This window comes from Suricata suricatta, chromosome 15, assembly GCF_006229205.1.
Source record: "Suricata suricatta isolate VVHF042 chromosome 15, meerkat_22Aug2017_6uvM2_HiC, whole genome shotgun sequence".
In the NCBI taxonomy this organism is placed as follows: domain Eukaryota; kingdom Metazoa; phylum Chordata; class Mammalia; order Carnivora; family Herpestidae; genus Suricata; species Suricata suricatta.
In genome coordinates, this window is record NC_043714.1 from 35,861,302 (window position 1) to 35,886,995 (window position 25,694).

General features: G+C 38.4%; 1 protein-coding gene across 3 annotated transcripts in view; it reads left to right on the forward strand.

Moving 5' to 3' along the window:
- The first annotated feature begins 339 nt into the window (after positions 1 to 339).
- Positions 340 to 25,694, forward strand: part of LRRC69 (leucine rich repeat containing 69) — a 79,963-nt gene continuing 54,608 nt past the window's right edge. For all 3 annotated transcript variants that reach the window (XM_029923756.1, XM_029923758.1, XM_029923757.1), the window contains exons 1-3: positions 340 to 578; positions 18,076 to 18,202; positions 21,950 to 22,022. In XM_029923756.1, the coding sequence (XP_029779616.1) occupies positions 396 to 578; positions 18,076 to 18,202; positions 21,950 to 22,022 (383 nt within the window). In that variant the 5' untranslated portion in view covers positions 340 to 395. The remainder of the gene's footprint in view (positions 579 to 18,075; positions 18,203 to 21,949; positions 22,023 to 25,694) is intronic.

A 25,694-nucleotide genomic window follows, 5' to 3' on the forward strand; every position in this document is an offset into this window, starting at 1 on the left:
TGAACTTTTAGATTTTAATATATTTTCATGCATTTCACTCTAGATTATTCTTTATGATCCTCAAATTTTCCACTTTAGACCAATGGGAGCTTCTAGAAGTTGGTTTCTGTGTCCTTTTGATGTGATCTCATTAGTCTGACAACATCTATGTCTCTGGAATAAGGTATCATAGGTCATCTTGTACATTAACTGATTTAAAAGAAGGATCAGCTATTTCCTATCCATGCCTTTTACACAGCAAATTATCTGATGCCTCCTGTCTTCAACATGGTACGTCTCAGAATGTTTTTGTTTCTGTGACACACTAATTCTGTCATTAGAGGTTCTAAAGATGTACAATAGGAACTTAATCCCTAGTGACTGCCTTCTCCCTTTTCTATTTCTTTTCTAAGGCCATGACTGAAAAGATGTTAGTTAGGGCACTGAAAGGTGGTAAAAACACTAGGATTGTTACGTTGAATGGGAAGAAGATTACAAAGATGCCCTCAGTATTAGATAAACTGCCTGGCCTCAAGACTCTAGACCTTCAGAATAACCAAATTCCCAAGGTGTGCTCAGAGATAAGCACCTTGACCCAGGTGAGGAATAGCATATCTTTTTGGATTGAGGTTGGAAAACAGGAAGAGAGAAAAGAGGTGAAAGGAAAGTAAAGCTTTGATCTCTGGGGACTTTGCTCTGGGAGACTTACTGTGGAGTGTTATTGGAGAGGCATCAAAGAGCTTTCTCCCTTAGGGGGTTACATGTGGCCAGGGAGAAGATGTTTCAACTTATTCATGTGCTCTTTGGCCCACATCTGGAATCAGAGGATTAGGTCTCTGCCACACTCTTCTTTCTGGAGGCTGTCATCTGGAGAAGGGCTGGGAAACTGGATCTCTTGTCTACCTTGGGGGCCTCATCTGGAAGTGATATTGAGCATCCCAGAGATGCTGTTCACCTTGGGGACTAATCTGAAGCTTTCGCTTATAGGCTTTTTTTTTTTTTTTGATATGAAGAGCCTTTTGGGTGGTAGGAAAGGGGTTCCTTTTCAATTTCCTAGAGCAGGCTGAACTTTGAAATGGGAGTGTTGGCAGGGAATGGGAAGGAGGAGACATTCATTTCTGGTGAAGCAGTCTTTAAAAGGTTAGTATTTTAAATAAAGAATACCCTTCTTAAAGAGCAGCAGTTGACATGAATGAATCCCAGATGCTTGTGTTAAATATTTCTGTCCAACAATGTGAAACTTCAGCTGCTAGAAGTCTTGAGGTTGGGAGAAAGCAAGGGATATTAACTTGCAGTTTTCTTTTTGTTCACTTCTAAACTAATTAGCAAGCACTGAAAGAACCTATGAACAGTAATCTCATTGCAGTTCATTAGTTCTGAGTTCAGAGTTACAAAAACAAAAACAAACAAAAAAATAAAACCCTATTTTCTTACCTTCATCTACCTCATTTCCTTTTAGGTTCGTAGAATTATTTGAACTTGCAATCTGTGGTCAAGTCTTTGCCAAAAACAGAGTAATACAAACTCCTCCCTTTAACGGTAATTTCCAGAGGTGCATTTTTGGGTTACAGGATGAGGATTTGGACTTTTCTGGTAGGAGAGAGGAGTTTCTATACAAAGGAATTTAGGATTTGACTGAGCCATGAGTTAATCTCCCCCCACTTGTTTTTTTTCCATTAAAGTACCACAGTGCATTGTTTCATGATTAAAAAACCACAAAAGGCTTGTAATAAAAAGCTACTATCTTCTGTCCCACTCTCCCCCACCTCCAATTCTGATCTCCATGTACAACCATTTTCCACTCATCTTTTTTCCCCTTGAATTGTCCATTTTAGATATCACTGTTCTTCATTCTTCCAAATACAATATATTTAGCTTCTCCATGGCTATCTTTTAAACTTAATATTACTGCACCTTCATTTCTACTTTTCCCAACTACAGTCTCTTTTTAGTCCCCACTTTGTAAGATGACAATGTTAGCATCTCTAATCCATCTTCAGCTCTCCTACCCTCACCCTCTTCCCCATCAAAAATTTTAAACTGGTTACTTAAAAACTTTTTTTTAAGTTTATTTATTTATTTTGAAAGAGAGAGAGAGACAGAGATAGAGAGAGAGACAGAGAGAGAGAGAGAGAGAGAGAGAGAGAGAGAGAGAGTATTGTAGGGGCACAGAGAGAATCCCAAGCAGGTTCCTCACTGTTAGTACAGAGACCAATGTGGGGCTCAACTCACAAACCATGACCCGAGCCAAAATAAAGAGTAGGATGTTTATCTGACTTGAGTTATCCAGGAGCCCCTAAACTTGTTGCTTTTATAACATGTATAGCATTTACAGTATATTCAGTTATAACTGTGGGTAAATATTTATTTTGTCTCTTGGACAATTCTAAAATTCTAAAATGTATATCATTAATAATTAAGTACCATTCATGCAGAATCAATTAATGTATTATGATTATATCTTTTTCCTCATATGCTATTTTTATTCCCTTGGAGTTTCCAATTGCCTTTCTTTCATTCTTGTTTCTTTTGCCTTTGTTCTGGCCTCATATTATTTCAATCTTGGTTACATTTTATATTCTATCAAATGTACTTTTTCTTTGAGTGACTTCCCTGCAGGAGCCTCCATTCTCCTGCCTCCCTCTAAGCTGATCACTATGTAGGTTTGCTGAATACTGTCAGTGTAGGCATCCCATTGTGGTTCTTCTGAATTGGAGCCACTGTTTCCTGTGCACATATTTTCCTCTTTCTTGGTTTCCTTTCTTATTTTATAGAAGTAAGTCTTCAGATGGGGCACCTGGTGGCTCAGTCGGTTAAGCATCTGACTTTGGCTCAGATCATGATCTTGAGTTTCATTGAGTGTGAGCCCCAGGTCGGGCTCTGTGCTGAGAGTGCAGAGCCTGGAGCCTGCCTTGGATTCTGTGTCTCCCTCTGTCTCTGCCCCTCCCCTGCTTGCACTCTGTCTCTCAAAAATAAATAAACATTAAAAAATTAAAAAAAAAAGAAGTCTTCAGATACCATCCTAGTCTGGGTATGTGGAAATTCAGTTTTCTGAACTCTTGTGTATCTGAAAACATGTACTCTTCCCTCTTGTTTGGTTAACAGTTGTTTAGTTAAAAATTACAGACTGTAAAATATATTTCCTTAGGAAAAAAAAGCCTGAGCCTGATTATCATTAGTGGGTCTTCTTGTGGCTCCCCCAGTACTTACCTCCTTATCCTATTTATATGAGCCCTTAAAATTTTGACTTCTATTAACTCACAATTTCCTTAAATAGGGAGCTGACTAAACTCAGTCCTTAGAAATTAGGTTTCTTGTGGTCTCCTTTTTCTTTCTTTCTTTCTTTTTTTTTTTTTCAGTTTGTTTGTTTGTTTGTTTATTTATTGATCATGACCTGAGCTGAAATCAAGAGTTGGGCTCTTAACTGAGCCACCTAGGCACTCCTATTGCAGTCTATCTTTAAAGCACCTTACAAGTCAGGTTCAGGCTAATGGCATTGTTAGCTATTCATGAAATAGCAATTTTTCAATATTAAGTTTCACAGTTGTGGAATTTTGAAAAGAATCAATCTCTATTTTTTTTAAGTTTATTTATTTGAGAGCGGAGAGCATGCACCTGTACGAGCAAGTGGGGAAGGGGCAGAGAGAGGGTCATAAGTAGGCTTTAGGCTGCCAAAACACGAGCCCAATGTGGGGCTCAAATCCATGAACCCTGAGACCATGAGCCCCATTGAAACCAAGAGTCAGACGCTCAACTGACTGAGCTACCCAGGTGCCCTTCAATCTCCCTTTTATAATGGGAGTTCTAGAAGCAGTTCAAATAAAATGTGCAAGAAACCTTCAAAAGATTTCGACTGTTCGTACAGTTCAGAAATACTGCATAGTCATTCCTACAATCTCTAACAGAAAGGACAGATGATAGTTTTGAAAAGAGAGAGGTAAGAGGGGCCACAGGTCCTGGAGGAGCATTTGGGAGTCCTGGATATCTTAACTGGTTCAGCCACTTACCAGCAAGTAAAAAGTGCTTAATCCCCAGGGGTCTCAACTTCTGCCTTCATTTACTCAATCCACACAGAAGTATTGAGCACCATCTGTGTGTCAGGTGCTAGGAACTGGTGATTCAGTAATAGGTGAACATCCTTGCCTTCACGGAGCTTCCACTCCAGCCAGAAGAGCTGTAGGAAACAAAGAAGCAAAACAAACGGGACACGAGGCAGTGATCAGCGCTGAGGAGGACACTGCAGAAGAGACAGGCAGGGCGTGGCCTGGAATTCAAGCTCAATTGTCGAGGAACGATCTAAGCCACAAAGTGTCCTTGTGATCTTTATAACCTGGTGATATGTATGTCACAGTTCTAAGATCAGAATTTTTATTCTAACCATTTGCTACAAAACCCCTGAATGTATTTTTCAAAAGTTAGTCTGAACTCTTTCTTGTATCGCTTCAGATCCTATCTTTTATTAGTAATTATTGGAAGTATCCCCCTACTACATTGGGCGAGGGGTCATCTATACTGCGCTTGCTTTTTGGACTAGCCTTTTTATCATCATAGGGAGTCCATTCAACCCCACTATTCTAACTTTTGGTCATATTTTCCAAAAAATAAAAAACACGAAAATATTCTTGATATTTTTTAAGTTCCTGGAATAAAAATAATACTTTTAAATTTCAGCACCCATAAAATGCTATCAAATAGAATAACAACATCAATCATTTCTAGAGAATGCTTGAGCACAATGCTAGGAATTCTGGTCCTCTTCAGGGAAGTTACTACCTTCATATTGTTAAATAAAATGTATGGTTCGGTAAGAGGTTAAGTTGCTGGTTGAAATCACTCAACCAGTGACTACTTCTAGGAAATGAGGTCTCTTTCAAGGTGGCTTTCAGCTTTACAGTTTCTTTACTTACATACTTAGTGTGAAGTTTGCCAGGGTGTGGTCTTCAATTTGTAGTTCCTAAAGACAAAAACTGGGTTGCCTGAAAATGGCAGGTTTGAATGCTACATGGATTGTCCCCACTTTCCATTTGTTTACATACACATTCTTTTAACAAATATTTACCATTCATCTTCTTGTGTCTGTGCTGGTTCCAAAGATACAAATGTGAAAAACACATGGACCTTATCTTGTTTAAGGATTAAGTTGAATGTTAACATATGTAAAGTTCAATACCGGGCACATAGGAACTTTACAAATAAGTTAGAGTTGCTATTATGATTAGTATTACCATTATGGTGTAACTGGCAACAAAGGTAAAGTGGGAGGAATTTCTTTAAACCTATAGATCGTCTTTCTTTTCTTTGCTTATTTGACTAGTGAAACTTTGGAAACTTTTAATCACTTTTAATGACATAAAAAAGATGAGTTAAAGCCTTATAATTCATGGTGATTGCATTTGGTCTGTGACGGATGAAGTGCTGGGATATCAACAATTTTCAAAGAAGCATTTTACAACTCATGAGGGTGGTGACCTTGTCTTGTTCCTAGTGCCTGGCACCTAGTAAACCATATAACGTAGACTTGAGCAGAATAGGATGGTAGTCATTTTCAGAGTTCAGCTTAACCAAACACAGTGTTGTCATAGTATGGCATCACCTAGGAACAAAGTTCCCACATAGGTAAATCAGCCATAGTTTTAAAGTCCCCAGAGAAACAAATAGCCATCATCTCTAACTGTGTGTAGCACTGTTGACATGCACCATAAGGTCCAAGGGTGGTATTGTAACTGTATTATTTTACGAGGCTTACATGTGTAGCTGCCCAGAACAAAGATACAGTCTACCAGAGATTTTTATTTGACCATAAACAATTGACAGTAAATAAGGCCAACTCTAAGCAGAGTTGGGTAGTTTGCAAATTTGTTATTGTGTTCCTAGTCGCTCCTTTTTCTATTTTCACTGTCCTCCTTTATGACCCGTAACACAATCAACTTCCTTTCTGCCTCTGACCCTCCCTCCCTCGCTTACTCTCTTGCTTCCTTCCATCTGTCCTTCCTTCCCATGTTCAGCAAAGAGTTATGTGTGCCTGACATGGATGAGGCACCATGCTGGATTTGGGCAATATAAAAAGGAACAAAACATCCACATGTCTCTATTCTCAGGTTTAGTGGGAAAGGCAATCAAAAATACAGATAGATGTAAAATCACCATTGTGAAAAGTCCCATGAAGGAGAATTAGGCTATGATATAAGCATCACTAGTCAGAAAATTAGAAGGTGGTCCCGAGAAGTGCAATGGAGTTAAGATCCAGAGGATGGGTTATGCGGAGGAGCACAGGAGGACGGCACAGGAAACATGTCCCTCTCCCCCTCCTTGGGCTCTGGGTCTCACTCTCTGGGCCTAGTAGAACAGAAGGGAGCTGCTGCCACTGCACTCTTTTCAGCAGTGCTATCCTTTCTTCTGTCCTTATCTACTGGAAATTTCTTCTTCCTCCATCAAGTAGGTAATGCCTCTGTTTCCTAAGCCTGGCTTTTGTATCAAAGAGAGATTGATTATCCTGCTTTACTGCATCTGTTCAGGTACAGAGGCACCTATGGAGTTCCTTCTCTCCAAGCTCCTTTACTCTTCCTTTGAACCTGATTCTTTGCCCAAGCCTGTGTTAAGCCTCTTGCACCCCTTCAGGAACTTCAGCTTCCTCTGCTAGAGCCAGTCAGCCTCTAGAAGAAACTCAGCCTCTTCTCTCACTTGCTGGCTGGGTGATGTGAAACAACTCACATTATCTCTGTGCCCCGCTTGTCTCATCCCTAAAACACGCTTCATTGTTCCTAGCGCCTAAGGTTGCTATTAATGCTATCTTGTATAGAATGCCTTTATAACGGCAAATTTTAGCTCCTACCCTAAAGTTACCTAAATATAAGTATTAACATTAACTTGTACAGAATGCCTTACCATACTGGTTACTTAGAAAATTTTAGCCCCTACCCTCACTCAGATATCCAAATGTTCCGTTCTTCCAAACACTTGAGGTTTTACATTTTTAACTGAATGTCAGTTTTGTGTTGTAAATCTCCTTTTCTGATAGTTTGAAACGCTTTCTTTGTTTCTTCTGTATTCTTTCCTTAAGAAGCTTCTGACAGGATGCTAACAGGTAATGCTTTGCTAAAGATTTTACTATGAATGCTAATCAGAGAGTCCTTCTTATATTGAGTGAGCAGGTCTTGCCAATTGCATGACACTGGACTTAAATTTGGGCTCTAAGGGGACCATGCTTAACGGTTGCAGGGACCTCTAGAGATTCGATGCCATGTTGGACCTGAGAACTTTTGCCTCTTTTTCCAATGAAATTACAATTGTTTTGAGAAATCTGACTTTGTGGATTAAGAAGTTTCTGTGGAATGAAATAATAGTTTTGAAATTTGTAAACTTATTCAAATAAATTCTTTCCAGAATAGCTAGACTTAGAAGAAGCATTTGGCAATTGTGTTGAACAGTGGTTTTAAAAATGCCACAGATTCCTTAAAAAGAAAAGGCATTTATAAGAATTAGCAGAGTGAGCCATGATACCACCCTCCCTGATAGGCCTTGGCCATACACATGTTATTAAAAAATGTAAAAATTCTGTTAGTCTTCTCTCACTTATTTATTTTTATTAAAGAGTTTATAGAACTTGCATTATATTATATACTTCTTAGGCATAGTGAATGGGAATATTCACTGTCCTTAAGGAATTTAAGAACACATATTAATAATATGTGACTAGTAGTCACATACTAGATCAAACATATACATATACAAGTCATAGGCAAGGTGATCTAACAGCTTATTCGAAAATGGTGTCATCAAGCATGATTTAGTTCAAAAAGATGTCCAGATAAAATGGACATTTTAACTCAGTTTTTTTAAACTTTTAAAAATGTTTTTATCCAAGTTAGTCATAGATATTATTTTAAAAATTAAATAAACAACTGAAAGACACAATAAATAGCACAAAGTTTTCTAGTAGTAATTAACAGCTACAAGCACAGTATATTTAATGTTAGGGGAAGTTTCCTGGTGCAAATTCTAGGCACGCATATGATAGGTCTTACATTGAAATGAGTATAGGAGTTAGTAAGAGGGAGCAGATGGCTAGAATAAGGAAAGCATGCAACCCTTTAGAAAGAAGTAAATCAAGATGGGAAGATTAGAACTGATCGAGCTCAACAGATATTTGATTTGGGTGGGAAAAAATGACATGGAGCCATATGAGTATTGCACCCACAGTGTGAACCATTAGCTTGCAGAAATGATCTAAGCAAGCAACATTTAACTAAAGATTATTGAGCAGCTATTCTACTCCAGACACTGTTCTCTGAATGTTAGATGAATCACATAGAGACCCTGTCAGTGCAAAATTTCCAACTTAATAGTAAAGGTAAAATATATACATGAATCACTACAACACAAAGGAGAAGATAATAATTGATCATAGAAAGCACCTAGTGCTTGGGGCACCTGGATGGCTCAGTTGATTAAGTGTCTGACTTCAGCTCAGGTCATGATCTCACGGCTCATGAGTTTGAGTCCTATGTTGGGCTCTGTGCTGACAGCTCAGAGGCTGGAGCCTGCTTCAGATTTGTGTTTCTGTCTCTCTCTGCCACTCTCCTACTCATGCTCTGTCTCTGTATCTATGTCTCTCTCAAAAATAAATAAACATTAAAAAAAAGAAAAAAAAAGAAAGCACACAGTACTATGCAACTACAAAAGGAAGGTGGCTTCCTGGAGAAGGTGCTATATACCAAGGGGAGCAGTAAGCACAGACCTGTTGTAATAATAACTGGAGTACTAAGGTGCAGTGACAGTTTAATGGAAACAGAATCCTGAAGCACATGATCACTAGAAACAATAAAAATTGTTTTCCTATCAAAATTAACAATTTAACAGAAAGTCATTATTCTTTAGCCAACATTTTTCTTTTTCCTGAAAATGTCATTGAAAAGTTACTGTGAGAGAAGAGAATGGTGTCTACCAGGGGCTGGGGGGTGGGAATATTGGGGATATGTTGTTGAGAGGTACAAACTAGGAGCTAGTAGATAAGTGAGTCATGGAGAGCTAATGCATAGCATAGTGATTATAATCAATAATAACTGTGTTATAAACTACAAAGTTGCTAGGAGACTAGAGCTTAACTGTTCACAGCACAAAAAAAGAGATGATAATTATGTGACATGATAGAGATGTCAGCTAAAGTGATGGTGGTAATCATACTGCAGTATGTATATGTATCAAATCAACAAGTTGTACGCCTTGAACTTATAAAATGTTACATGTCAATTCTACTTCAATTTTAAAAAGTGGCTTTGAAGTTAGAAAACTTTGAAAAACTGAGTTAGAAATCATTAAGAAAACAGATTTAAAATGTGAAAGCTGAATGGAAGTGTCAACAACATATATAGATGAAGCACCTATTGAATTTCTAGCACCAGGCCTGTCCAACATTTTGTACCATGGTCTTCTGGATCTAGAAGATTATATTTAGCATTTCATAGTATTTTCTATTTTCCACACACTTTATTATATTGTCTCTAATCCTTAAAACAGTCCTGAAAAGTAGACACTCATATTCCCGTATTTTTAAAGTAATCTATACACGCAATGTGGGGTTTGAACTTGCAATGCCAAGATCAAGACTCATATGTTCTACTGACTGAGCCAGGCAGACTCCCTATCTCCATTTAAAAAAAAGAAAAGAAAGAAAGAAACAAAGACATGGGGATTTGATTTGCCTGAGATCACATAGCTTGTACATTGCATATCAGATGGTCTCCAAATCCTGTTGCTTTGCCTATTATGCAATACTGACTAAAGAGTGTGAGCACCAATCGAATAAGAATATTTAAAATGAGAATTTCATGTACTGCATATAAGACAACTCCATTGTGTGTGTGTATGAATCAATGTATATATTATGTGCATGTATGTGCATATATATGATCATTCTGAACAATACTAAATTCGTTTTAAAAAATAGGCAGCTGCTGGGGCACCTGGGTGGCTCAGTTGGTTAAGCGTCCCAACTTCATCTCAGGTCATGATCTCACAGTCAGGGAGTTTGAGCCCCACATCGGGTTCTATGCTGACAGCTTAGAGCCTGGAGACTGCTTCAGATTCTGTGTCTCCCTCTCTCTCTGCTCCTCCCCAGCTCATACTCTGTCTCTCTCCCTCAAAAATAAATAAATGTTAAAAAAATAAATAAAATAAAAAAAGAATACATAGCACCTTACACCTTACAGTGTAATGTAGAAGTTAAGAATATAGGCCATGGAGTGAACGTGTGTTATTTCAGCATAAATCATAGCCTGGATGTGAGATCCCTTTTCTGTAAAATCAGGGGTATTGTGAGGTCTACATAAGGAATGTATGAGGCTGCCTGGCAGTGTTTGGCACATATTAAATTCTATTTAAATATTAGTCATTAGTATTGTCATTAATAAGTTAATCAGTACTTTTTCTTCTCAAATTTCTTGGTCTCTTCTCTCCTATTTATGCAAACATTGCTACACATTAAACCTGGATCCATAATCTAGTGACACTGAATTAGTGACACTGATGCTTATCTTGGATGATATCTCATCCAAGATGTAAGAGGATACATATCCATCTATTTTAAGGTAGGCCACAGACAGGCTGTACCTCAGAGGTAAGAGTATGCCTATGTAATCAAATAAATCAAATCAAATGTAGAAAAAGTTGGGACAGACAGACACTATTTGGGGCAAGTACACCAAGATATAGAAGAGGCTACAGGGATATTGAAAAAACATCTAGGACACATTGTGTAGGGTAATTCTTCATGGACTGGCGTGGCAGCTGTTTGTATATAATCTAGCAGGATTTACACATATTCCATTGTATACGCAGTCCATTCTTTACACTCTTTGGCTATGTAATGCTATAGGCAGGAAGTAATGATTACAGTTATAGGGTGGTTGCAACGAGATAGAGCTGAAAAAGGTGCATCTAAAAGGAATTTTGAGAATAAGAATGGTAACTGACTGAATTTGGGTGTAGAGAGAGAAAGAAATTCTAGGTGATTCCAAAGTTTGGCCAGAGCAGGATCACAAGAATAGTGGGTACATTAACCAAAGTGGGAATGGAATAAACAGATCTAGCATGCCCACTGTCCCTGTCCAGTTTTAGACCTTGAATTTAGAAAATGACATTACATTCACATGAGACATCTTTTGAGCCAAAACCAACAAGACACAATTTTTACAGGGATAACTGTACATTCCTACATTTACGAAAAGGATTAACTTGCACAAGTCCAGGATGTGGGTTATATCCTTCACAGTTCTCTTTGGCAGTGGGTTTTTGATGGGCACGCACAAAAGTAATTATGCAGCAACAATGTGCCCTGCTGCTGGAAGGGCGTATGGGTGGTGGGCTGCATTAGTACAAGTGTAGTCATCTGCCCGAGGGAGATTTCGTGGTCTCACCAGTAGCTTTGCTGTGAGATCACATTTCCTGTCTCACCCTAGGTACCGTGTTTCCAGAGAGCGGTACTTACAAAAATCGGAGAGTGAGCAGGACAGTGAGGGGTCTGGAAATTAAGTCCTGAGGGAAATGGTTAAGGAAGAATGGAACAAATTCAGGGGGAATATGATAGCAATCTTCAAATATTTGAAAAATTATTATGTGGGAGAGAGGAGAGAAAACAATGCTATTTTTTATGTTTGCCATGGGAAGAATTAGATAGAACTTACAGAGAGCCTGACAAAAAGAAGTATAATAAGTAAATAACACTTTGTAACAAACATGAGAACTACTGAGTGTGTGCATGAGTGAGGTATATAGTTGCGCACTTGGATTTTATATGCTTCACTAGGTGATTTAAAAAAAAGTTCTTCCTCAGGACACTTGGGTGGCTCAGTCGGTTAAGCGTCCGGCTTCGGTTCAGGTCATGATCTCACGGTTTGTAGACCCCAGCCCTGCATCAGGTCTGTGCTGATAGCTGGCTCAGAGCCTGGAGCCTGCTTCAGATTCTGTGTCTCCCTCTCTCTCTCTCTGACCCTCCCATGCTTAGGCTGTCTCTCTCTGTCTCTCAAAAATAAATAAAAAACATTAGAAATTTTTTTAAAAATTAAAAAAATAAAAAAGTTCTTCCTGATTATAAGCTGCTCTAATTCCCTGGTCAGGTGTACACAGGAAACCATTTCCTAGCAGTGGTGTCTGAATTTCAATCTATGGCAATATGCTAGTTTCCAAAGGACATGAGAATTGTACTCTGACATACCAACAGAAACTTCACTATAGATAATTATTGAAGTAACCTAAGTTTCAAACTTATCCAGTAGCTATCTCTATTATGACTAAGTCCTGCCTCAGGAATTACCCATAATAGAGAAAGACTGCATGAGTTTTGTTCTCCCCAAGTTTACTTATTTATTTTGAGAGCAACAGAGCACAAGTGAGGAAGGAACAGAGAGAGGAACAGAGAGGAAGGGGGTGGGGGTAGAGGATCCAAAGTGGGCTCTGTGCTGACAGCAGAGAGCCTGATGTGGGTCTCAAACTCATGAGCCATAGGATCATGATCTGAGCCAAAGTCTTAACTAACTGAGCCACCAAGGCGCCCCCAGATGCCTGGTATTTTTTAAACCCTTTGTGATTGGGACACCATTTGGAACTACCTTATCGAGGTATCTCAAATACCTCACCTCGAACAATTATCAACACATCCCAATCAGTGCAGCTCAATCAAACACCTTCTTAGGGAAGTCTTCTCTAATGACGTAATCTTGCCTTGAGTACTTTACCAACCCATTATCTTGTTTTCTTTCCTTTATAAGAAGCACTTAAAACTAACAGAATTTACTTGTTTAGTTATTTGCTGTCTGTCTCACTTTCCAACATATAAGCATTATGAGAGAGGGACTGTGGGTGTCCTTGTCCCTCTCTCTAGCACTCAGAATACCTTAAACATAATAGACACATAATACATATGATTGAATTAACAGACCATTTAGGTTGGGTCCTGAGGTGTTTGTCACAGGTAATTCAGTCCTGCTACAGTGTCTCTGGAACTTCTGTATAAATTATGTAATCTAGGCTGAACTTCTGACATATTTGTTCTGGTGATGGAGGATAACCCCACAGTCTTTAAGATACCTTTATGAATTCAAAGGTCATAACTGAATCTTCCTTTAGTTACCCTACTCTATCAAGAATAATTCCATTCATTCTTAGTGTTAACATGGGAATCCTTTAAATCTTGAGGTTTTCAGTTGAACCCTCTTCTTTTTCTACATGTCATAGTCTTGATGTGGAGCTCAGAATTTCACATGGTAGCCTTTTCTAGCCAAAGGGCCATGTACTTAATGTGTTATCCACAGCAGGTATTTTTTCCTGGGTCATCTACCTACTTTATACCATCTTTGGAGCTATTCCCTCAGAAAATCAGCTGTGACTTTCACAGCCACCCTACCACATTTGCTCAGATTGCTCTTCAAAATTACATTTTCTCAAATCTTGTTACATCTCATCCTCTAAGCAGATGGTTTTGTTTCATATTTCATTGAAAAAATAGATATTGTCCATAGGGAACTCCCTCATATTTTATCACCAAATCCATCCATGGCCCTGAGCTACATGTACATTCTCCACCTTCTTCACACAATCTCAGCGAAGAGTCCCTACCTTATGCAGGGCCAGCACCCACTTGTACTCTGGATCATATCCCTTCTCATTTTCTGAAGGATTTTTTTTTAAGTAGGCTCCACACCCAATGTAGGGCTTGAATTCACCATCCTGAGATCAAGAATCTCATGCTCTACCAACTGAGCCAGCCAGGTGCCCTTCACTTTCTAAAGAATTTTGATTCTGCAATGATCCTTCTCCTTATATCATTAGTTTCTCATTCTCTGCAGAATTATTTTCATCAGCATATCAACAAGCTATAATATCTTTTATTTTTTAAGAAACAAACCCTCAAGCTCCCTGCTAATTTTCTAAGCCCCCTTCATAGCAAAGTTCTTTAAAAAAATGTCTGTTACTCATTGTCTTCACTTTTCCACATTTTCTCCACAGCCCAGTTTAATCAGCATTTCTTCCCCAACAGTTCACCCCTATTGCGAAGGTCACTAGTGATTTTCATGTTGCTAAATCCTGTGGTTATTCCTATGCTTTTATTTTACTTAACTTTCCCTTGGGATTTGGCCTGTATCTTCTTTTTTAAAATAGCTTTCTTTTCCTTTTCTCTTCCTTCGGCTTCTGTGACACTATGTATCTTAGAGAATCTTAAGTCATAGATTTTTGTAATTTATTGAGGCTGTGCTCTCAGAATAAACCTGTAAAAGCATGAGGAAGCAGAATAGAACAGGGAAAGAATTAAGGTTATGATTGATTTCAGGAGAAATTTAGGCTCAGCCTTATCCCATCGGAGTTCTGGAGCATGCCTTGCACCACAGAGGCAAAGGCGCTGGCTGTTACATCCCTGCATCCATTATGGGATATAGGCCACCTTGGGAGGATGGAGTAGAGGCATGTCCTCCAGGTATTTCCAGATAAAGTGTGTCCTAGTAGCCAAGGGAATTCTTCACAGGGAGTGCACGAAAAAGTCCTCCATAGGAAAAGTCCAGTTCCTGAAGACTGGACACTGTCTCAATAAAGTAGATCTGTTCTACCAAATGCTGTAGGTGTCCTACACTCCCTGGCTGTAGGTGTCTACCTCACTGGCCATTCCTTCTCCTCCTCTCCTAGGCTCAGTCCTCTCCTCACACCCTCACTCTCATGATCTCTTACAATCCCACAAGATACCTTTTACCTGGTAAAAGCTCAAGTTTCACCCTCTGGTCTTAACCACTGCAGAGAATTCTAGACTTGCCTTTATAACTGTCTACTTTTCTCCAGAAAGAAATGCAGCCCTGTCAACCCTTTGTGTTTAGGTCAGTGAAACCCATTTCATTTCATCTGATAATAAAATAGTAATTTGCCTTGTTTTAAGTCACTAAGTTTGTGGTAATTTGTTATAGACCAATAGGAAACGAATATAGTCATAGACTCTGGATTAAGTCTTTCCATTAGAATGGCTTCATGAACGTATTTTAACTACACCTTTACAAAAGAATAAGGCCTTCAAGATGGTACAAGATGGTCATTCTCAGTGGAAAGCAAATATAAAACAAAACCTTTAAAATGAATTCTAAGACATGGAGTTTCATTGTAAATATACTATGTCTGCTTTACATTACTTTAAATCATTAATGTACATCCACATCAAATGCCAGATGATATTAAAATATAAACCATAATTTGCCTACAATTTCTCATTTTTCTTAAATCATTAATTTGTCAAGACCCCCATGATTCTCAGGCACCTGGCTGGCTCAGTCAATAGAGCATGTGACTCTTGATCTTGGTATGATGAGTTTAAGCCCCACCTTGGGTGTAGAGGTTATTTACAAAAAAAAAAAAAAAGACTCCTGTGATTCCTTTTTTAATATCCTTTAATATTAAAACTCTGAAGTTTGGAGTTGGTAATGAAATATGAATGGTAAATTCTGTTTGGGAGTGAAAGAAAAAATTCTTTTTATATCTTGGAAGATATAATTAGATTTCAAATCAATTATAATATTTTAGAAGCCAATCCTGTATCAGTGATATATGGGGTTAGAAGATCAAGGAGTATCTTTCTTAAGTGTAGGGGTCTTCCTTCATCTGACCAATCAGTCATTATATGACAGGAGGACCTCAGATCCTGGGTTATATTTCTGATTTCAAGAAATTAGCCCCTATGCCAAGGTTTTTTTCTTTTTTAATTCAAATATAATGAACAAACAATGCTATATTAGTTTCAGGTGTACTGATTCAAGTTCTATATATTTCTCAGTGCTCATAAAGATAAGTCTACATGATAAGTGTATGTGTGTGTGTGTGTGGGGAGATGAAATAGATAAAGGGGATTAAGAGTACACTTATCTCAGTAAATCCTTCGCCAACTTTTTAAACGCTTTGAGTCTGTGGGTTGCAATATTAGGATACTCTTTGAGATGCTCAAGTGAATTACAAATGAATCATTAATTGCGTTTTTAAATGCCTTTGGAATGGTTTGTATAACAATTTTAATGAAGTTCAATGGTTTAATTAAAAATGAAATTGTGCTTTAATTAACAAAATATATTTGAACATGAAGCTCAAATAAACTTTAGTTATAAAGCTCATTTTAGGTATAGATGAAATGATTGTTTAAGATTATGCTGACATTTTCTTAGGTTACATGAATCTCAACAAAGGTCCATTTTAAGTATATATATATATAAATATATATATATATATATAAATAATTTTAATGTTGAAATTGTAAGGTATCACATGTAAAAGAAACTGTCAGACATAAATTTTGAATAGAAAGAATTTTATACAGAACAATAACCAAAAATAATGATGCTATTTTTAATAGCAGTCACTTTAGTTGGTCTTTCCCTGGTTTGAATTACTATATTATTTTCAGCACATTCTTCCTGACATTTCTCATTTCTATTCCAATATTTTTATTCTGACATGCACTTTTATTGTACCTTATCATTTTAATTTTTCATGCAACATGCCTAACAAGACTTTTTTAATTTAATTTTTTCTTCCAAGTATTTATTTAAATTTCAGCTAGTTAACATACAGTATTAGTTACATGTGTAGAATTTAGTGATGAATCACTTACATACAATATCCAGTGCTCATCAAAAGCACCCTCCTCAATACTCATCACTGATTTAACCCATCCCCCTGCTCACCTCCCTCCAGTGAATCATAGTTTGTTCTCTATAGCTAAGAGTCCGCTTTATATTGGCTCTTTCCCCCACTATGTTTATCTGTTTTGTGTCTTAAATTCCAAATATGAGTGAAATCCTATGTATTTGCCTTTTTCTGACTTATTTTGCTTAGCATATTCTCTAGCTCCATCTACATTGTTGCAGATGGCATAACTTTTTTTTGATGGCTAAGTGATATTCCATTGTGTAGATATGTACATATATACATATATATCATCTCTTCTTTATCCATTCATCAGGTGATGGACATTTGGGCTCTTTCCATAATTGGCTATTATTGATAGTGCTACTATAAACATTGGGGTCCATCCCTTTGAATCAATATTTTTGTAAACTTTGGATAAATACCTAGTCATGCAATTGCTGGGTCTTAGTGTAGTACTATAACTTTTTGAGGAACCCTCATACTGTTTTCCAGATTGGTTGCACCAGTTTGCATTCCCACCAACAGTGCAGATTTCCCTCTCCCTGCATCCTCGCCAACATCTGTTGCTTCCTGTTGCTAATTTTAGCCATTCTGACAAGTGTGAGGTGATATCTCATTGTAGTTTTGATTCAAATTCCCCTGACGATGATTGATGTTGAGCATCTTTTCATGTGTCTATTAGTCATCTGGCTGTCTTCTTTGGAAAAATGTCTATTCATGTCTTCTGCCCATTTTTTAACTGGAGTGTTTTTTAGGTATTGAGTTTTATAAGTTTTTTTAATATATTTTGGATTACTAACCATTTATCAGATATGTCATTTGCGAATATCTTCTCCCATTCTGAAGGTTGACTTTTAGTTTTGTTGATTGTTTCCTTTGCTGTGCAGCTTTTTATTTTTATGAAGTCCCACTAGTTTATTTTTGCTTTTATTTCCCTTGCCTCTGGAGACATGTCTGTTAAGAAGTTGCTATGGATGAGGTCAAAGATTTGTGTTCTCCTCTAGGATTTTGATTGTTTCCTGTCTCACATGTAGGTCTTTCATCCATTTTGAATTTATTTTTGTTTATGGTATAAGAAAGTGGTACAGTTTTGTTCTTTTCAATGTTTCCACCCAGTTTCCCCAGCCCCATTTGTTGAAGAGACTGTCTTTTTTCCACTGGATATTCTTTCCTGCTTTGTTGAAGATTAGTTGACCTTATAGTTGTGGGTCTATTTCTGGATTTTCTATTCTGTTCCACTGATCTATGTGTCTGTTTTGTGCCAGTACCATACTGTCTTGATCACTAAAGATCTGTAATATATATTGAAGTCAGGAATTGTGGTGCCTCCATCTTTGCTTTTCTTTTTCAATATTGCTTTGACTATTCAGGGTCTTTTGTTTGAAGGTGAATAATGCATGAGTTCATTAAATTTATGTATGTTTACAGCTGACAGTACTAAATCTGGGAAATAATCTTTTAAAAGAAATTCCAGAAGAGATGAAATACCTTACATCCCTGAAGAAGCTTCATTTATTTGGAAATAAGATTCGTAAATTTGCATCTGGAGTATGTGGTAAGTTAGCCATAGAAGAGAAACATGATAGGGCTTATAAATTTGAGGTTTGTAAAATACATGTAATCTGTGTACAGTAGGTTCTGTATTTTGTGGTTTAGGGCTATTGAGCTCAAACTTAATAGCCTTATATTGAACAAGTGCAAAAGTAAAAAAGAAATTTTACCTTTTAATAATTTTTATTGGAGACATTTACACACTGCTCTTGAAATTAAGGAATTTTGGGGATTTTTTTCAACTATTTTAATATATATTTTTAAGGTTGACCTAAGAAAATAAATTAGTATTAGATTAATGAATTTTCCATTTTCAGAATCAATGTATATTTTGACTCTTTAATCTGGGCACCCTTTTTCTGCACCTAAGAGGAGACTAGTTGAAAATAAAATCAAGAAAACTTTCCTTATTTTTTACACTTTTTATTCTGTCACAATATTAAGCTACAATGTTTGATCAAGATGTTAAGATCTAAGGCTTTGATCCAACTAATAAAGCTAAAGCTATGTTATGAAATTTATAAGGTTCTGTGAACTTTTGAGACATGGATGCTATATATAATCACTGTCATCATTAAGCAGCATTTATTAAGGATATCATTGGATGGGGTGCTAAATTAGGGGTATATTTGGCAAACAGCACAAACAGACTCTGGCACCATCTCTTTACTTTAAAATCTTAAATCATGTATCTTGGAGAAATACTTTTTCTCAAAATAAGGGCAGTAACAAACACTTATTAATATTTATGCACATTATGTATGCAAAGCCACAGAGTCAGGGTTCAATTACAGTCTACTTAGGAAGAAAACAGTTTATATAAGAAAAAATTAAGGGCATGAAAACAAGTAGAGAATTTTATAAACTATTTTATAAACTGCACTTTGGGAGCAAAGTAGGTAAAACCTGATATATATAAATAATATTCAGCAGCCTAATTAAGGCTAATTCAGGTTTTCTTAAAGAAAAATTTTGTCTTACATGCCCATAAATTTGAGGTTTATAAAATATATGTAATTTATTTTATATGTAAGTATATATATGTGTGTGTGTGTGTGTGTGTGTGTGTGTGTGTGTGTATAGATATATAAAATAACAACCCTACAGGGCTGTTGAGCTTTGAAAATCCCATGTGAATGGCATTAAGTTATGTTCTATGGCGTGTTCTTATTATCTGAGGGCAGAAGCAGTTTGGTGTTAAGGAGTTGAGCATTATCTGGCAGGTACTACATGACCCTGTCCCCCCTGACCAGACCAAGGGGCTGGGCCACAGCTGGACTTGTGTCCCAAGGTGGGCCTGTTATTAGTCTCTTTCTTGGCAATTATGATAGAATCTAAAACAGTTTAATCAGTCTGAGCTAATCATATGAACTAAGACAAAGGTTGCAGTAGGTGGCCTGTGGGACGAAACTGGTTCACAAACAAGTTGGTTCTGTTTTGACTGCATTTTATAAAATCTGAATTAGGGTACCAAAACTTGGAAATCAAAAGTTCGTAATATATAAATTATATAAAATTTATATATCTGGTTCTCTGGCTCTTTTTCATCTGTTCATTTTATTTATTTATTTAAACTTTTTAAAATATTTTACTTATTTTTGAGAGACAGAGAGAGACAGTGCAAGCAGGGGAGGGTCAGAGAGAGAGGGAGACACAAAATCCGAAGCAGGCTCCAGGCTCTGAGCTAGCTGTCAGCACAGAGTCTGATGTGGGGCTCGAACCCACCAACCGTGAGATCATGACCTGAGCTGAAGCTGGACACTTAACTGAGCTACCCAGGCGCCCCAACGTCTAATCATTTTAAGAAAGAAAGACTAGGCAACGCTGGAACTGCATTCCCACGAGATAGCTGTGGCCAGAGGCTGGCTGAATGGCAGCTGGCCTGTTAGATAAGGCAGGTGCCCGCCAGTTCAGCACACTCCTGCCAGTTACACTGCAGCCAGGGCCGCTATTATGGTCTAACTTCTCAGTTCATACAGGCAGTTCAGTTCGAGACCCATCTACTCTGTCTGTGAACCTACGAACACAGGAGTTGTCGGATGTCTATCAATATAGAGAAAATTAGAAAAAAATCTGTTCAGAAGAAAAGCCTGGGGAATAGGGCAAAGAAAGGAGTAGCGAGAGACAATATGAATACCAAGTGAGAGAAGCTGTAGTGAGAGAAAACTATGTTCTGCAGAGACTCCCTGAGAGTCTATCCACCAGACTCTGAGCAGATGGTGGGAAAGACCGAGTTATTAGCCTAGAGAGTGGTATGGGTGTCCTTGGACATCACAACCTGGTTCAGTGGTTAAGAGAAGCATGAGAAGCCCAAGAAAACCAGGCATAAGCATTTCTGTGACCATCAAGAGTAACTAAAGGCCTATGTATATACACACACAGCCAAAACATATATATTTTGCGCCTATAATTACGTAGCACTACATATAGATTATGCGTATATAAATATACGTATATTAGTGTGATATACACCCCCCCCAATCCCTGTGGGCTGAGGGCCCAGTGCGTTGGGCGCAGGAACAGCCATGGCTTGACTCTAAGGGAAGTCCAAAGCTAAGCCCAAAAAGGAGAAGCCTGTCGCGGAGATGTACCTGGAGCCACCCTACACATCTGGAGTCACAGATTTGGAGTTCAAGGGGCTGGTGGTGCTGCGTGGGGAGATGCGCCTCATCCAGAGACTGGCCAGCCCGCAGCATGGCACCATCTCAGAGTTCTGCGCCGGACAGGTGCGCCTGGCCACGCTGTGTGGACATACGGTGCTGTCGGTTCAACTAGCGGGCAAGAAAGACAAGTGCACAGGCACCCCGTCCATCCATTTTGCCTTGAGCTCCGTGGAGAGAGGCTGGTGGCCGTGGAGGACACAAGTCCCCAGGAAATACGGCAAAGTCTTCTTCAGACCCTTCCGGCCCTGGCGAAAGAGATCCACGAGGACTCGCGCCACGTGCTAGCGCACGTCTACTTGTCCCCCTTCAAGCACACGCTGGCCCCGGAGCTGCACAGGCGCTTGTGCACACTGTATGCCCCCTTTGTCCTCCTCACAAGGCAGTGTCACCGGCGCGGCCCGGGCCACCACCCGGAGGTAATGTGCATCGGCGGGGCTACAGGGGCGCAGAGCCAGCCCCACAGGTGTGCCACACGTGCGGAGAGACGGAGGTGTGTGTGCCCCAGCGCGTGCGCACGCGTGCCTGCGGGAGTGCGCCTACGTGCGGGGCATGCGCACTGGAGGTCTGGGAGGCCGCCCTGCGCACGCGCTGCCGGGTGCGGCGCTGCTCTCCAGCCCAGCGGTGCCGGGTTGGGGTGGGCGGATGGCTTGCAGATTTCACTGCTCACCCCAAGCCTTGCTGATGGATAGATGAGCGCGGCCTGGAAAGAGGAACTTTTGGAACTCATTCATTCAGTCAACAAACATTTATAGGACAAAGCTTGTGAGTTAAAACTAAAACATACGAACCCTTATTTCTCCAAGGCATATAGGTATGCTGTTTCGAAGGGGCATATGCACCCCGATGGTTATAGTGGCACTATCAGTAATAGCCACAGTGTAGGAAGAGCCCAGTTGTCCATCAACAGATGAATGGATAAAGATGTGATAAAGTCTCCCCTTTTTAGCTTACGCCAGTTTAAGAGGGCATCTGTCGCCAGGAGCCCCAAGAGCCTTAGCCAAAGCAAGAAACCAGAAGGAAAACAAGGGTGTATAGAACAAGTTATGTTCTAAAAGGTATCTAAAGTGATTAAAATTATTTTCTAACAGATGGCTTACAGAATTTGATTCTGCTTAATCTGAACAACAATCGGCTGACATGGCTACCTCAAGAAATCAGCAGGTAATTTTGTTTATAGTGAGACTTGGTTAAACATCCCTTCACCAGCCCCACCCTGGTCATCTGTTGTGCCTCAGTGACCTCAAGTCCTTATGGGGTTTATATATGGAAGAGAGGCTTCTGAAGGACTGAGGCAAGCCAATGATTTTAAGCAGATGATTCTTTAAGCACTTGAGGGAAATGAGAAATAACAAAGCGTGATGGTCTTGGTGTAAAAGTGGGGGGTTGAAACATAAAGTTCTAAAGTTGATTGTAATATTGATTTCCTAACTCTGGGGTTCTTGGCATTTGCCCTGATACAGGGTTGGGGATGTGAAATTTTACTTCATTTAAGTATTGGAAAACGTTTTCAGCTTGATGGGAAAGGTAATATAAAGCAAAGTGTTGAAAATAAAGATACCATTTTCATGAAAAATCCTCACATTTTATTATCATTAACAACAACAACAACAACAAAATGCTGCACGTCTTATCCTGCGTGTCTGCACAGATGGGCTGCCATTTCAGTGGCTTTCTGGAGCCAGCTGAGGGCCCTGCCTTCTGCAAGCAAAATGCTCTCTTGGGCTTTTCCTCCAACAGATGGAGAGAAAGCCCTACTTGAGTTTACTTGACTTTGGAGATTCTCTTTATTGCCTGTTGAGTAGAAACAGATGTGTTACAACATAAGAGCAGCCAGATATTTAAAGGATACAAAACTATGCACAGTCCTTAACAAAGGGATTTCTGCAGCACCGAAAGTCTATTCCCATTCACTTGTCTATACCACTAGCCCATCTATTATGCTTCCCAGAGAGATTTTCACAGAGACAGTTATGTTTCAAGTCTGAGTAACTAGAAAAAAGTTTTAAGGGTTCTACTTTCTGAAGAAAAGGAATATTTATAATAATGAACATACCAATAGTTGTCCACTTGCTCCTTCATTTATTCAGCTTCTCAGTGGATTTGTGTATCAATGATGTAACGAAAAAAGGGATGATCTGGTGAACTAGGTCATATCTTTGTGCAACTAGCCTTATGACTTTGGGCCAGTAATTTAACAGCACCTTAGCTTTCTTACCTCTAAAGGAAACATTTTGGGTGGATGAATGTTAAAACCTTTGCAGCAATAACATGTTATAATTTCACAATTCAGTAAGCTTAGTTCTGTTTGGAGTACTAAGTGTAATATTCAAAGAACTTATAGATCCACAGGGATATGTTGGAAAATGAAATGAAATAAAAGCTTTCACTGAAAAAAGTAGGATTACAAAACATATAGGGTTGATGCTATTTTATAGATAATTCTGGATTGTTTGTATTCTGGCTGTGTCCTTTATGTAAGCTGAATGGTCACCTCTTCAAGCAGTATTTCCGTTTTCTGGCCTTGGGAAAGTTTCTTCACCTTCCCATGCCTTAGTGTCTTCAACTGAAGCAGGAGAACAATAATCGTGCCTATTCATAAGGTAGTTTTGACAGTTAAATTCTCTAATTAATCAAAAATATTTAGGGTTGAGTCTAAGACATAGTAAATTGGATGCTAGTTTTTATTTTTATTGGTTTTTTTTTTTCTTTCTGTTCCTCCCATTCATTCCTTGACTTAGTGGTGGATTTGGGAAAAGCATTGAGCATACATGACTCTGCATCCTGTTTTTACTCTACCATCAAGTAAGCAGCCGCCTTAGCAGGAAAGGCTGTGACTGGGTGGGTGTGTTTAATTCAGTGCAGGGCTGGTAGGAAGCCTGAAAATGTTCATGGAAGCTCTATGCTGATGTGTGATTCCCTTCTTCCTAAACCTCATGTCTTATTTCTCAATTTGTTTAGAACCCGGGAGAGGGAACGTTCTGTTTGTTGGCTTACTTAAACTACAGAGTAATGGTTCATGGACTGCTATAATATTAATTCAGAGTAGAATCAATTAAAATAGTGATTATAACAATGATTAGTGAAGAAAATTCCTCGTCCCTTCCTCCGCAGGACCTACTCCACACATTTTCACTCTTCTAACGTTCCATTTTCGACACTATATCCTCTCTGCAAATGACGTTGCCCCTTATTTTACTGAGACATTTGCACTCCCTTCATTCCTTTCTTTTCAGCCTCTTTCCCTTGCCTTAAGTAGGCCTTAAGACAAAGACTACTTCTTGCCTTTTTCTTCCTCATGGTCTCTCTTTCATAACCAGACTTCTGTAACCTGCCATCTGTCTGTTGATTTTATTTCCTACTTAATCCCTTAAAATTCTGTTTCTTCCCTCTTCATTCTACTGAATATTATTTTCAAAGTCCATTAATGTCCTTTGGGCAATCAAATCTAATGGCCTTTTCTCTCTGCTGAATACCAAGTTATACAAAAATCGTGAGTGTTCCATTCAATGAGTTTTGGCAAATGTATACACACCAGTAAGGTATTGAACATTTCCTTCAACCTACGAATTTCCTCATGTGCACTTCCGGTAAATTCTTGCCTCTCATAAGCAACTTCTATTCTGATTTCTACCTCTACAGATCAGTTTTACTTGTTCTAGAACTAAATAAATGTAATCATACAGTATATATTCTTTTGTGCCTGTCTTTTGCTGAGCATATATTTTTTTGAGATCCACCTTATTGTTGTATTTGTCAGCAATTTGTTGTTTTTTGTTTATCCCCAGTAGCATTTCATTGCGTGAATTATGCCACAAATTATTTTCTCCTGTTTAGAGACATTTGGATTATTTCCCACTTAGAGCTATAATGAATTAAACTATTATAAACATTCTTGTGCAAGTCTTTTTGTGGACATATGTCTAAATTATTTTTCATTTCAATTCCTAGGAGTAGAGTTGTAAAGTTGTAGAGCTGAAGTAGGTCGCTTAACTGACTGAGCCACCCAGGTGCCCCCATCCTAGCAGTTTGAAAAATGTTAACCATTGTGTGGGTATGCAGTTACCTTCCAGGGTACTTTTAGTTTGCATTTCCTTAATGTCTAATGACAGTTGAGCACCTTTTCTGTTCTCATTCCCCATTTATATATCTTCTTTAGTGAAGTGCTGGTATCAAGTATTATTTCCATGTACAAAATTATGTTTTTTTTTTCTATCTTAAAATTGAGATGTAAGAGTTCTTTAGGGGCACCTGGGTGGCTCATTTGGTTAAGTGTCCGACCCTTGATTTCAGCTCACATAATGATCTCATTGTTAGTGAGTTCGAGGCCTGCCTTGGGCTGTGCACTGACAATGCAGAACATGCTTGGGATTTTTTCCCTCTCGCCCTCTCTCTCTCTGTCCTATCCCTGTGCTCATGCATGCACTTTTTCTCTCAATATAAGTAAACATTAAAAAAAGGTCTTTATGTATTCTGGATACAAGTGCTTTCATACGTGTATGTATTGCAGATTTCTTTTTTTTTAGTATGTGGCTTGCCTTTTAATTTTCTTAACAATACTTAGAGAAGAACTGAAATTTTTAATGTTGATGCAGGTCAATTCATAAATATTTTTATTTTAAGATAAGTGCTTTCTGTGGCCTTTTAAGGAAATATTTGCCTACCCCAAAGTTATCAAGATATTATCCTATACTTTCTTCTACAAGCTTTATAGTTTTAGTGTTTATATTTAGGTCTGTGATTCATCTCAAATTAATGTTTGGGCATAGTGTGGAGTAATAGTCAAAGTTCATTTTTTCCCCACATTTTCCTATATTCTACGAGTTTTTTATAGTT